At 40.8% G+C, this 14346-nt stretch overlaps 1 protein-coding gene across 1 annotated transcript in view; it reads right to left on the bottom strand.

Annotated features, from left to right (window-relative positions):
- Positions 1-1186: 1186 nt before the first annotated feature.
- The window catches only part of SLC6A7 (solute carrier family 6 member 7), a 237857-nt gene continuing 224697 nt past the window's right edge, over positions 1187-14346 (bottom strand). The window contains exon 14 of the mRNA XM_073621084.1: positions 1187-2561. Within this exon, the coding sequence (XP_073477185.1) occupies positions 2358-2561 (204 nt within the window). The 3' untranslated portion in view covers positions 1187-2357. The remainder of the gene's footprint in view (positions 2562-14346) is intronic.

Genomic DNA, 14346 nt, shown 5'->3' with positions numbered 1-14346 from the left:
ACACCTGAAGTTCTCCTTTCAAGCTGGTGCTCGATCTTTCCCTCTTCAGAGGAGAATATTACCATATACATATGACTGTAGTAGATTGACCAATCATCTTGAGGGTCCTGATGCTCCAGCAATACAATATAGATCATGCAGATACCTCCCTACCTCTAATTCTTTGAGGAAAATCTGCTAGTTTAGGGCTTTTCCTTGAGTCAGTACTGAATTTTTCCACATACAAGTCTACGGGAATGCAAAAGCAGATTGATGCAGCTTAGAAGAAGGTCAAAAGTAGGTCAGAAGGACAAATCCACCTGTCAATTAATTTAGAAGCATCTCAAACTGATCACATTTGCAAGCTGATTGCATCTAATGCAAGTGTGCATATGCCCATGTACAGAAACCATACAGTTGACTTGCTCCTCAGCAAGCACAATTCAGATACAGAAATTAATGGATGCGATTGACAGAAAATGTATATAGTAAATACTACTACTTTAGTACACATCCTTTAAATTATGTATAGTGTATTGTTTCAATAAAAAGCCCTTAACTCCTAAACCCTTATAATACATTCACATGAACCTAATATATACAGACTCAAGAGATTGTTACTTTAACAACCAAAGTGTAACATACCTATACACAAAAACAGGATAACCATGTATAAGCAGAGTCCTTTTACTTATGGTGACAAAACTAAACTGCACCTGTGGAGCCACCATATGGGTTGATTTACTAAAGGTGCAAAATTTGTTAACTGTGCAAACCAAATTTTCGACTACCTTATTCACATAGTGAATAAATAGGAAGCTGCTCTGACTCAATCATCCAGTCACGTGTGTGCAAAAATCCTGGTTTTAAATTATCCATGCACACAATTGGGTATTTTTTTTCAAAGTGAACCTTTATTTGGCTTCAGTTCATTCAATAAGCTTAGAGAAAATGCAATTTGCAAAGTAAACATGTTCTACTTATTTAGCAAATCACCCCAACAGAACTTCACCCAAAAGAGAAAAAATGTAGAGTATGCAAAACTGTTATTATCTAGCTCATATTCTAGACTTTGAACTTTTTTATTCCCTGCTGTTTCTGTTCCCTAGAAACCTATCTGTGCCCCACCAGTTTCCTATTCTTCTTAGAGGGACACATAGCCAAAGCGATTAAAGGTCCAATTCAAGACTGATCATTCTGCTTAAGATGGTTGGTGACTAGCCTAACTGTCTGCAGTCTTCTGGGTTGCTATCAGAATTCTATGGCAAGATATGCATCCTAGGAGAGCCCGTCAACAGTTTGCCACCATTTTGAGTGTTTCAAATTTGTTTTCACAAAGTTATCCATTTAATTATTAATTGTACATATACATAATTAAACATTAATATATATCTATTGGCCCACATAAGGGTGGCAGAATTAAACCAGGAACTAAGGCAAGACGATATTGCTTGTTATGAAACCATATTCTGTCACTGATTTTAAGGCGAAGCAAGAGTAAAAAAAGTTTTATTTTAGTTTTGGATGGACTAAGTGAGTGATAAAACCCCTGCCAGATTTTAATTGCTATGTTCCAAATGTGCAGATTTATCTTTACTTCCTGTCTCAGCACCACGCAGAAAGTGACAGGACTCCTCTCAACAAAGTTGCAGCAACAAAAACCCAACAGAGATTCTGTCCTTTCCCTAAGAGCAGACTTCCTCCTTCAAGAGGACATGCACCATAATGACTTTTTAAGATCAGAAGAGATCCCCCAGTTTACAGTTAGTTTACAGCTAACTAAACACTGTGGGAGATTTCCTAAACCTGGAGCACTCAGAATCTGGTGCAGCTGTGCATAGTAACCAATTAGCTTCTAAATTAAAATTCAATCAAGCTTTGGCAATAAAACCTGGAAGCTGATTGATTTCAATGCAGAGTTGCATCAGACTTTGAACTCTCCAGTTTTAGTAAATAACCCCCTTTATCTCAGGCAGTTACATATTTGACTACCCTTTTCACTTTTGGGTGAAGATCTTTAAATATGTTAATTTTAAAGCAGTTTATGGCTTGCAAAACCTTCAGCTCAAATACCACCTGTAGAAACAAACTCTTGGAAAATACACAAGGAAGTATGGATTTATCCAAGCACATGGACAAGACAGGGTCTCAGTGACATTACCTTAACAAAACAATTACAATGACAGTTCTGCACATAGTCCCACACATAGAACTAGCAACTGATACCATTTCTTAATCTAGAGCCTCCATTTAGAGGGGCTGGGTTGGACACAAGATCAAGAACAGCTTGGCTTTGTGTCAAGGAAGCATGTAAAAGCCCCTGGGAGGAAAGGAGGTCTACGTATTCTTCACAGTTCTATCTGCTTCCTTCTTTAACATCACATCATGGACTCCTCCTCTATTTCTTTGTCCACCTCAATGGCTTTATTTTCATAACTTGTGATTCCTCCATATTTCCGCATGTGAACCATCAAAGGTTTTGGGGACTGGCTGCCTGCAAGGGTATTAACATACATGCCTGTCCTGTTTTCTTCCATTGATGGACCCCAATCCAAGGCAGGTCGGCTGGCTTGCCGTATTCTCTGTGGTTGATGAAAATAAAAATTCATGAATAATGTAAAAATGTCAGCAAACCTCCATTTTCTTTCATGTGTAGTATAGACAAAATATGATTTTTAGTTTTGTATATGGTAGGAAACGGTTAAAACCCTTTTCAGTTTTTTTTGTTTGTTTTTTTGCTGTGTGCCTGTGTGGAGAGAGCTCACTTCTTGTATAGGCAAACTTTACAATGTGAGAAAATTTACCCTACTTTACAGTTGTCATTGAAACAGGCGGTTTTATTAAAAAAATACTTTTACCTCTTGTTCTAGTGAAACTGTACAACTTTGGGGTTCACAGTGGCCACCAGGAGAAATTATGAGGATTAAGCTACCAAGCAGGGACACCAACAGCACTTTGCAGGGGTTTTAATCCTTCCCCACACAATCAAAAACCAAAAAGAAATGATATATAGAGTGTAAATACTGTATACTGTATATTATATATACACACACACACACATATATATATATATATATATATATATATATCTATGCAGCAGTAGTTATTAGTGGAATTATGGTCCATTACTGGGCCTCCTAAAGCAAGTACCTGCAGAAGATTAAGCAGGCCAGACACAGGGAGGTATAATCTTTTTCATGGTTTTAGATAAGCCTGATAAGTATGATATACCTTTGTGACATACATTTTCGTAGGTAAATTATTTTATTACTGTGTGTTAAGATTGCAATATAATTGTTTCTAGTTATAGGTTCACAATTATACTCTATATATACATAGGGCCATTCATATTTGCTCATACAGCAGATTCTCTGAGTACAGTAGAGTATTTACTTTATCTAGACTAAACACCCACAATGTTCCCAGTAGACAGTGACCATGTGTTCTTGAATTATTGAAAGTGTATCTGAAATAAAATAAAAAAAAACTATAGTTATTAAAGAGACCCTGTCTTTAAAAATGCCAAAAAAGTGAAGACACACCTGCAGCTGAAACACTTCTGGGTAGTTTCACAGCATACTGCTACCTCCCCCTCACACATTCTTACTGGCCTTTTCTTTCCAATGAGAAGCAGCCTTACTGACCCATAGGAATCTAAAGGGTGTAGCTAGAGGGGTCAAACCCCAGTAGTAGCAGAAAATGCTGAAGCTTTTAGTATAAGGGAGTCCAGCATTTTATTGTACATACTGCTACAGGAATGTGCACCTTTAGTAATTTTAATCATTATTATTAGGACATACTCTCTTTAATTGTTTAAATAACACCTGCTTAGTAGAAGCAAACTGTGTATGGCCTTTATATTCATAACAATTATATACAACAAGTAATGGTAAAAAAAAAAAAAAAAACAATATTAGACTATTTTTATGTTTATCATGTGCAAGCAGCACAACCCAGATTTGCTTTTCATTTTATCCTAATTTGTGTACTTTTTTTCCAGATCATTGAGGCTGACTATTCGAAAGGCCAGTTTCCTATAAGAATACCCAACCTTCTCCCCCTCTGCTTTCTGTTTCTCTGACAGCTCGTTAGAAAATAGGCCATGTCTTTTCACAAGCTCATTAGCTCCACTTACTGCTAAATCTAGCAAATGTGCTATTAAATATAATGCTGTATATACAGTCCTTATCCTGTAGCATTCATTTTTCAGAGAGAACCAGATCACAACAATAGCAGTCTGAGGTAAAGCATTTTAATAATAATAAAATGAATAATAATAATAAAAAAAAATACCAAATTAAACACTCAAGCTTAAGGCTGGGTTCACACTGTTGCAAATTGGATGTGAGTTTCTCCGCATCCAATTCGCATAGCAGGAGATTGTGACTGGAGGCGGTTCACACATCTCCGCAGTGGCTCCGGTGCGAATTTCACTGGAGTCCTGTGCATCTTTTGGTCCATTTCAGATCCGAATTCAGCCAAAAATTCCAGCTGAAATCGGACCTGAAACAGTGAATGGGGACGCGTGTTGCAGTGTAAATCCAGCCTAAAGCAACTCTATTGCTGGTTAAAAAAGTATTAACCACTTCAGGACCGGGCCTCTTTTTTAGATGTGTTGTTTACAAGTTAAAAACTGTTTTTTTTGCTAGAAAATTACTTAGAACCCCCAAAATAAAATGGCGGTCAGTGTAATACTTTCTGTCACACCATATTTGCGCAGCGATCTTACAATCGCACTTTTTAAAAAAAAAATACACTTTTTTTTAATTAAAAAAAAAGACAACAATAAAGTTAGCCCAATTTTTTTTTATATTGTGAAAGATAATGTTACGCCGAGTAAATTGATACCCAACACGTCACGCTTCAAAATTGCGCCCGCTCGTGGAATGGAACACCGTTTAAAAAAAAAAAAAAATGGTGTCACTTTTATTCCTATTACAAGGGATGTAAACATCCCTTGTAATAGAAAAAAAACATGATAGGACCTCTTAAATATTAGATCTGGGGTCAAAAAGACCTCACATCTCATATTTACACTAAAATACAATAAAAAAAAAAAAAAAGAATTTGTCATTTAAAAAAATGAAAACAAAAATGGCCCTTTAAGAGCTATGGGTGGAAGTGACATTTCAAATCCGCCACAGAGACCACTTTTATCTTGTAGCGGACCGCCAGCCGAACACGGCGATACTGGGGTTATGGCAGTTAGCTGCTGCAATAACGACGATATACGCCTCAAAGTGAGGACGTATATAGTCATGCGGCAGTCCGGAAGTGGTTAAAATAAGGCTCCCCTGCAAAGAAAGGGTTAATACCCTCTCCAGTGCCCATGACATTCTGCTATATACAGTAGCTCACAAAAGTGAGTACACCCCTCACATTTTTGTAAATATTTTATTATATATTTTCATGTGACAACACTGAAGAAATGACACTTTGCTACAATGTAAAGTAGTGAGTGTACAGCTTGTATAACAGTGTAAATTTGCTGTCCCCTCAAAATAACACAACACACAGCCATTAATGTCTAAACCATTGGCAAAAAAAAGTGAGTATACCCCTAAGTGAAAATGTCCAAATTGAACCCAAAGTGTCAATATTTTGTGTGGCCACCATTATTTTCCAGCACTGCCTTAACCCTCTTGGGCATGGAGTTCACCAGAGCTTCACAGGTTGCCATTGGAGTCCTCTTCCACTCCTCCATGACGACATCACAGAGCTGGTGAATGTTAGAGACCTTGCGCTCTTCCACCTTCCGTTTGAGGATGCCCCACAGATGCTCAATAGGGTTTAGGTCTGGAGACATGCTTGGCCAGTCCATCTTCTTTACCCTCAGCTTCTTTACCAAGGCAGTGGTCGTCTTGGAGGTGCATACAAATATGCTGAACAAATCAGTATTACATGACTGATGTCTGATGACATAACATAATAAAAGCTAAAAGAGCTGTGTAAAGGGACCCAGCAGGTCTTTTTGCTACATGCTGCCATAGAAGACTATGGTTGGGATGGGGATACAATACCAGTCACACTATACAAGGAGATAGAACAGCAGTGACGGTTCTTTATGACAGAAAAGGTAACGTGCAGTTGTTTCATGCTGAATGTTTGCACAGATTTGGAAGGAATACACAAATGAGACAAATAGAGAATATTTTTTTCTGTTTTCAGCTCTTCCAGTGCAGTGCTCTATGCTGACAACAGCCACACAAATCATCACAAGTGTTCGTAGGCTGGATTTACACCTATGCAGTTTTAGTGCTTTTTGCATTTTGCAGATTTGCACTACCGTCCATTTAACATGGTTTCCTATGGAACACGTTCTGTAGTGCAAATCTGCAAAATGCAAAAAGCACTAAAAATGCATAGGTGTGAATCCAGTCTTAAACCAGGTCTGACACTTAGGCCTGGTTCACACCTATGCATTTTTTTAGTGCATTTTTTAGCTGCTGATACAAGAAAATGGTGGTAGGACTATGAAATTAAGGTTTGTAGGAGGGTGGCATAGCATTCTCTAACTAGGCCTCTAGGTGTTGCCTCTGTAAAAATAATAAAAAAGTACTAAAAAAAATGTAGTGAGTGTGGGCATAGGGATGAAGTAGGAGTCAGCAAGAAGAGAGGTGTTGGCTTCTGGCTGCATCAGCCGTGGGACTGGTCAGAGCCTCTAAAGCAGACCATACATGGTGCAAATTTCTTTCCTGCAACCACTGAGGCGAGAGGCAGAAGCCATCCCCACCTTGGAGAAGACAGTGATTATCGCTGGTGGCTATAGCTGCTACATTCAGCCTTTCCATTAATGGTTCGAATCTCGGCCAGTAAGTGTTAGTTTTACAGAAACACACTACAATCCATTTAACATGGTTTCCTATGGGTCACATTCACATCTATGCATGTTATGGAAAGGGCCAGGGACCAGCAGGTTTTGTTTTTGGTTCCATAGACTTCAATGGATCAGAAACGTGTATTGAAAAACGCAAAATGCACCTGGAATATGCATCATCTGCAACATGCATAGGTGTTAATCAGGCCTAAGTGCTGATTACTGAGTGCAGTAAGGCCTGATTCACACCTATGCATGTTGCTTTTGAGGGTTTCTGCAGTGCTTTTTTGCAGTGCTTGCCCCGTTTTTGAACATACGTTTTTGACGCATTTTTGACGCATTTTTGACGCGTTTTGCGTTTTTTTTTTTTACAGTGTTTTTTTTTATACTGTATACAGAGTTAGAAAAAAGAAAGAAAACAAAAATGCAAAACGCGGCAAAAACGCGTTAAAAACGCGGTACTTGCGTTTTTGGATGCAGGTCTATTGAATTCTATTAGGCTCCATTCACACTAATGCGTTTTTTGATGCATTTTGCAGAAATACAGGGGAATTTTTTAACATGGGTTCCTATGGAACATGTTCACATCAATGCCTTTTTGTACCTCTGCATTTTTGGAAAGGGTCAGGGACTTTTTTCATGCAAAATGCAGCGTTTTGCATGTAACAGAATTCAATGGACCAGCATGAAAAACGCAAGTGCAAACGCGGCAAAAACGCTGTAAAAACGCTACAAAAACGCTGCTCAAAAACGTGGCAAGCATGACAAAAAAAACTAAAAAAACGCTCAAAAGCAACATGCATAGGTGTGAATTGAGCCTTACATGCAAAACGCTGCATTTTGCATGAAAAAATCCCCGACCCTTTCCAAAAATGCAGAGGCACAAAAATGCATTGATGTGAACATGTTCCATAGGAACCCATGTTAAAAAATTCCCATACATTTCTGCAAAATGCATCGAAAAATGCATTTGTGTGAATGGAGCCTTAGTCTAACCCTGGCACCTAATACTGTACACTGCAGTTAAATTCAGACAACACAGCTGCTGATACAAGAAAATGGTGGTAGGACTATTAAATGAAGGTCTGTTGGAGGGTGGCAAAGCATTCTCTAACTAGGCCTCTAGGTGTTGCCCCTGTAAAAATAATAAAAAAGTACTAAATAAAAGTAGTGAATGTGGGCATAGGGATGGAGTAGGAGTCTGCAAGAAGAGAGGTGTTGGCTTATGGCTGCATCGGCCTTGGGACTGGTCAGAGCCTCTAAAGCAGACCATACATGGTGCAAATTTCTTTCCTGCAATTCCCAACTTGGAGAAGACAGTGATTATCGCTGGTGGCTTTAGCTGCTACATTCAGCCTGTCCATTAAGGTTTTGAATCTCGGCCGGTAAGGATTAGGACGGAAGAGGTGTGACCATTACTTAGGGAAAGTGTTGAAAAAACACTGGTGAAAAGCCTCTGATATGTTCCAGAATGTTGTCTTACTATGAGTCATGACATTTTATTATTTCTTAATTAAGTTATCAAGTAAAGGTTTGAAAAATGATGACACTGGTGTCTCCTTCCTCTACGGATTATCCAGAAAGAACCCAGTTCTGCTGGGAAGACAGTGGGCAAGTATGTTGTATGATGGATAAACTGTAAGTTGATATACTTCCAACAGGAGTGTGGTCCACACAAACATTGGAGCCTGAGCTTTGGTCAGCCTGTGGTGCCCAGTGGGATCATGCTGTGCCCATGTTGGGTTGCACCTGCCAACAGGTTGTTCATAGAATGTCTATCCAAATGCACACCTATTTCTGTGACTTCAGCTGTGAGCTTTCCAACCTGAAACCACTATATATTAATGTAACCAACCCACTGTTCATTAACTGATCCCTCCCATCAAATGTCACTATGCCAAAGAATTTCAAAGAAACTATCTTCCCCCTTGTCAACTAATGGGGACCTTTACAGCTAGCTTTTCAATGGGTTAATAAATAATGACTGATAAAGGTATACACCATAATGCTATAATCTTGAACACAGAACCTATATTTGAATTATTCCTAAAACTCTTAGATAAAATCCATAATTTGTAAACTTGAGTGTCCTCTCCCCCATATGATGTTCAAAGGTGTCCTGCAACAGATAATGGGGGAATAGTTGATGAAAGTTTCTTATAATTGTAGTTATAAATCACCACGAAAGGGGCGTATTGCTTTAGCATTAAAGTATTTCAAAGGCAGGGGTTCTACTCCACAGTGTAGAAAATAGCATTATCTCAAAAAAATGTGTTCACATCCACAGCCCATATGGTGGATGACCTGTTCAACCATCATGCACCATAAGCAGTCAAAATTTTCACAGATGAGGTCATCAGTAGGGTGTATGTGCTTCATCACAACACAATTCAGGCAGTCAAACTTGCACAAATGTAGACACGCCTTATGATTGTTTCTATAGATCACTGCCAATGTCATCTCAACAAAGTCCATATCACCACATCATATAAACTGGTAACCTGTGCCACGGGTAGATATATAAAAGGAGGACTGATTTCCTCTTACAAAGAGATACAAACAAATGGGAATTTCAAGGTGCCTAAACTAAAACAGAAATTTGAATAAAAAACGTCTTTATATTAAAGAATATTTTTCAAAATAAATACTGTAGTTATCAACAGAAACTTTAAGGCATTTTGCCACCATGTCAGCAGTTGCATAGAAAAATCAATTGGCTATTAAAATACCATCTTACATATCCTTATTGCATTGTGTACACATCTCATTACACTGGTCGGTTGAACTAAACTATTAACATACTGTATATACAGGTTCCACGGAATAGATAGGATAGAAATTGTATCTTGGCTTCAACACCTTTCATAATAAGCTTCATCAAGAAGAGACAGTGAATAGGAAAAATCTGTCATGTAAACAATAAATAGTGTTCAAATATTTGCAAAGCTTTTAGATCTGATTAACAGTATATATTTAAAATACACTGATGCTCTGTGCATGCGTCAAAGAACAAGATACCACCTCTATCTTATCTATTCAGTGGAAATTGTATGTCTGTAAGGCTACTTTCACACTGAGGCACTTTACAGGTGCTACAGTGCTAAAAATAGCGCCTGCATAGCGCATGTAAAGAGCCTCTCCTGTCTCTCAAGTGTGAAAGCCCGAGTGCTTTCACAAAAAGTTCTGCAAGCAGCATCTTTGCAGCGCTGTAGGAGCGGTGTACACACCGCTCTTAAAGCGCCCCTGGCCATTGAAATCAATGGGACAGCGCCGCCAAACCGCCGGCAAAGCGCTTTGCGGGCAGTTTTAACCCTTTTTTGTCTGCTAGCGGGGGTTAAAAGCTCCCCGCTAAAATAACGGTAAAGGGCCGCTAAAAATAGCCGCGCTTTACCACAGACATCGCTCAGTGTGAAAGTAGCCTTAATGTTTATGACAATTAACTAGTGTAATAATATGTGTATGTAGCTTGGCTGGAGACAGAGAGTAATTTAGGACACTGGGTTGCAGTGCTTTCTGTGTCTCCACTGGACTTCAGTTGAATGAGGTAACACTACCTCGCCTTCATTTACCAGAGAGAGCTGACAGAAGGAGCTCAAGAGACTTGATGGTTGGCAGCACTGAATCATGAGAGATGAAGTTCAGAAAAAAAAGTTTACCATGGCAGTTTATGGACATTTGGACTGCAATTCCCAATGCCAGCCAGGAATAAGGAGAGAGCTATATTTTCACAGGCTGAATACTGAACAATGTCCTCTTTGCTGTGAGGAGACTACTACTTCTGTGTGCATATCATACTGCTACAAGCCTGCAGCCATGTGCTGAGGACTGGAGACACTCCAGGCAAATCCAGAAGTGAGCTGACATCTGAACAGTGGGTCGCCTGTTGCTGTATCTGCAAAAAGATGGTGTGAATGGACACGGTGAGCCTGGGCACCTATGAGTGGATCCTTCAATTGAATTGGGCTCTCCTTGTAGAGTGCGCTGCTTTTACTAGACTCCTGTTGCTGTATCGCTGGAACTGGTGAGAGGACACTGCTGTCATTAAGCTGTTGCTGCTAGCAGAGACTGAGCACATAGGGACTGGTCATCTAACTAATTGCATTATTTACTGCATGCAGACTTTACTGGGACTGTACACATGTGTACCACTGTAAAGACTGGGCCCCAATGATAGTTGGCTGAAAACCTAGGGTTAAAGACTGCTCACTCAGATATCTGCTTCACAAGAACTTTGCCTATTGTCCACAGTAAGATGTATCTCTTTAGGGAGTGTTAAGTTTTATCTCTGCCATTAATATAGAGTGCACTCTAAAGTGAATATAGCCTACTGTTTACAGAGGAGTTATCGCAGAGTTGATTACCATTGCAGTTACTGTTTTCTAATACCATTGCTGATTTTGTGGAATATCAGGTTCAGTGCCGGACTGGCCTACCGGGATACCGGGAAAATTCCCGGTAGGCTGTCTGCACTTAGTGCCGAGGGGCCGCTTTTGGCTCAGAGCTTGGCTGGCTGTGTCAGCGAAATAAAGAGCAGTGGCGGCCGCTGCACTATGCAATGTGTGTGTGTGCCTCCTCCTCCGATCCGGCGCTGCCCACTCCACTGAACTGCAGAGTGATATGCCTCTGTGTGCCTGAGGGGAGGAGCAGGAGAACGCTGTGCTGCTTCATTTCCCCTTCCAGCATTTAAATAAAGGAATTGTCAAAAACTGTCTCTTGTCATTTTTAACATCTTTGATGTTAAAAATTGTTGAGTTTTTTAGTGAAATGGTAGGGGTACTTTTGTACCCCCTTACCATTTCACACAGGGGGGCTGGTATAGGTCTAGTATGGAATTTAGGGGGACCCCCCACGTCATTTTTTTTTTTATTTTGGTTCGGGGTTCCCCTGTGGGGAATTCCCATGCCGTTTTTATCAATGAACTTCTATGTGTATTGTCGGACCGGCAATGCAATAGCTGCGAGTAATTTTAAATTACTTTTTTTCCTTTGAAATGTCATTTTGCTGTCAGACTGTTCTAAACACGGGAAACATGCGCCCCTTTACAGGCATACTATAGACATCCCCCAGGTACGAAATTTAAAGGGATATTACACTTTTATTGTTTGACTTTAAGCATTATTAAAATCACTGCTCCCGAAAAAACGGCCATTTTTAAAACTTTTTTTTGCATTGATCCATGTCCCCTGGGGCAGGACCCGGGTCCCCAAACACTTTTTATGACAATAACTTGCATATAAGCCTTTAAAATTAGCACTTTTGATTATTCATGTTCGTGTCCCATAGACTTTAAAGGTGTTCGCGTGTTCGAACAAACTTTTTTCCTGTTCGCATGTTCTGGTGCGAACCGAACAGGGGGGTGTTCGGCTCATCCCTACTTAGGAACAAAAAACACGGAGGAGAGATGGGTTTGCTTTAAGAGCATATTAAATAAGGGCATTAGCCAGTGCATCCCATTGGGAAAAAAATTTAAAAGAGCGAACAAAAGTCCTGGGTGCATATAAAAGCAAAGGAGAAGACCTTCAAAAAATACAAGGCTGAGGGATCATCATCAGCATTCAAACCTTACAAAGAATGCAACAAGAAATGTAAGGGTGCAATTAGGGCGGCTAAGTTAGAACATGAAAGACACATAGCGGAGGAGAGCAAAAAATTCTTTAAGTATATAGAAAAAGAAAAGCTGCGCTATATAAAATTAAACCAGCAATGACTTGTATATAAAGATGTATACATTAATAAAGTCCATAAAAGACATCCAGGTGAGTTTGATCAAACTTAAGTGCCGCCACCTAATAAAAAACTTGCTTACCAGATGGCAAGCAAAAGCATGCAGTTGGTTATAGCCCAGCCATGGCCTTTGCTTAGTAGGAAACGTCCGAACTGACGTACCAGATGATTCGTCTAAATACCGCAATCAACTACGATCGTGGACATCCGTTATTCATGATAGCTCAATCAGGGTATAAGAAAGAAAAACATCCATAGCGTAATAACGTTTGGAACGATTTATTAACAAAAGAAGTATTGCACTTACATATTAGAAGAATTTAAAAGGCACTAAATATAGAGCCGGCCATCTGTACAGAAAACTCCGTCCTCCTAGTCAAACAGTGTGGTGACGTCAGCACGTATCCTTCTCCAGACGCGTTTCGTCACAGGTTTTCAATCGTTCCCCCATTGAAACCGTCAACCTGTGACGAATCGCGTCTGGAGGAGGATACATGCTGACGTCACCATGCTGTTTGACTGTTTAAGGTTGTTAAACCTTAAACTGCGTAGAGGGTTCTTTACTGTAAGAGTGGCAAGGATGTGGAATTCCCTTCCACAGGCGGTGGTTTCAGCAGGGAGCATCAATCATTTCAAAAAACTGTTAGATAAGCACTGGGACGACCACAACATACAGGGATATACAATGTAATACTGACATATAATCACGCACATAGGTTGAACTTGATGGACGTGTGTCTTTTTTCAACCTCACCTACTATGTAACTATGTAATGCGGTGTGGCATGGAAGTGATCAGCCTGTGTGTCACGTACCTGGTAGGTTTTGAGTCCGAAGTGCAGAGAGAGGCCTCCCCTATGGCTCCCACTCACGGCCCTCTGGAATGGGGACAGAGGGCACAGGAGTGAGGAGTGGTATGAGTGCCTGGCAGGATCAACAGTCTGCCCAGAAGTCCAGGAGTAGTCAGGACCCAGGAAACTGGAACTGAAGAGAAGGCTGGAGCCAGGAACAACAGCAGGTAAGCAGGCAGAAGACTGGAGTGCTGGACTGGAACCAGGAATGCAGCAGGCAAGTAGGCTGGAGACTGGAATGCTGACTGGAACCAGGAACAACAGCAGGTAAGCAGGCTGGAGACTGGGATGCTGGACTGGAACCAGGAACAACAGCAGGTAGCAGGCTGGAAGCTGGACTGGAACCAGGAACAACAGCAGGTAGCAGGCTGGCAGCTGGAATGCTGGACTGGAACCAGGAACAACAGCAGGTAGCAGGCTTGAAACTGGAATGCTGGGCTGGAACCAGGAACAACAGCAGGTAGCAGGCTGGAAGCTGGAACTCTGGAATGAAACCAGGAACAACAGCAGGTAGCAGGCTGGAAGCTGGAACGCTGGACTGGAACCAGGAACAACAGCAGGTAGCAGGCTGGAAACTGGAATGCTAGACTGGATCCAGGAACAACAGCAGGCAGGTAGGCAGGTATCAGGGATCAGGCAGAAGGATCATCGGACAGGCCAGTGATCGATATCAGGCGGACAGCAAAGGTACCAGGGATAAAACAGAAGAATGGTCTAAGCAAGCCGGGGGTCAGATGCAGGCAGATAGCTGGGATGGTCACAAACAGATAGCCGGGTCAAGTAACAGGTAGTCTCAGATCAGATCAGGTTTTGGCACACAGAACGCTGTAGAGCAGACAGCGGGGACTTAGTGTGACAGGCAGGTTTAAATAGCCCGCCTGACGCCTGACGCCAACAGGGATGTGTGCAATGGCGCCTGTGGTCACGCACCAATGAGCCTGGGACGCCGATTACTGGCAGGATCTTCCTGACATTG

Source organism: Aquarana catesbeiana, linkage group LG03 (genome assembly GCF_042186555.1).
Source record: "Aquarana catesbeiana isolate 2022-GZ linkage group LG03, ASM4218655v1, whole genome shotgun sequence".
Classification (NCBI taxonomy): domain Eukaryota; kingdom Metazoa; phylum Chordata; class Amphibia; order Anura; family Ranidae; genus Aquarana; species Aquarana catesbeiana.
This window is presented reverse-complemented; position numbering and strand designations above follow the sequence as displayed.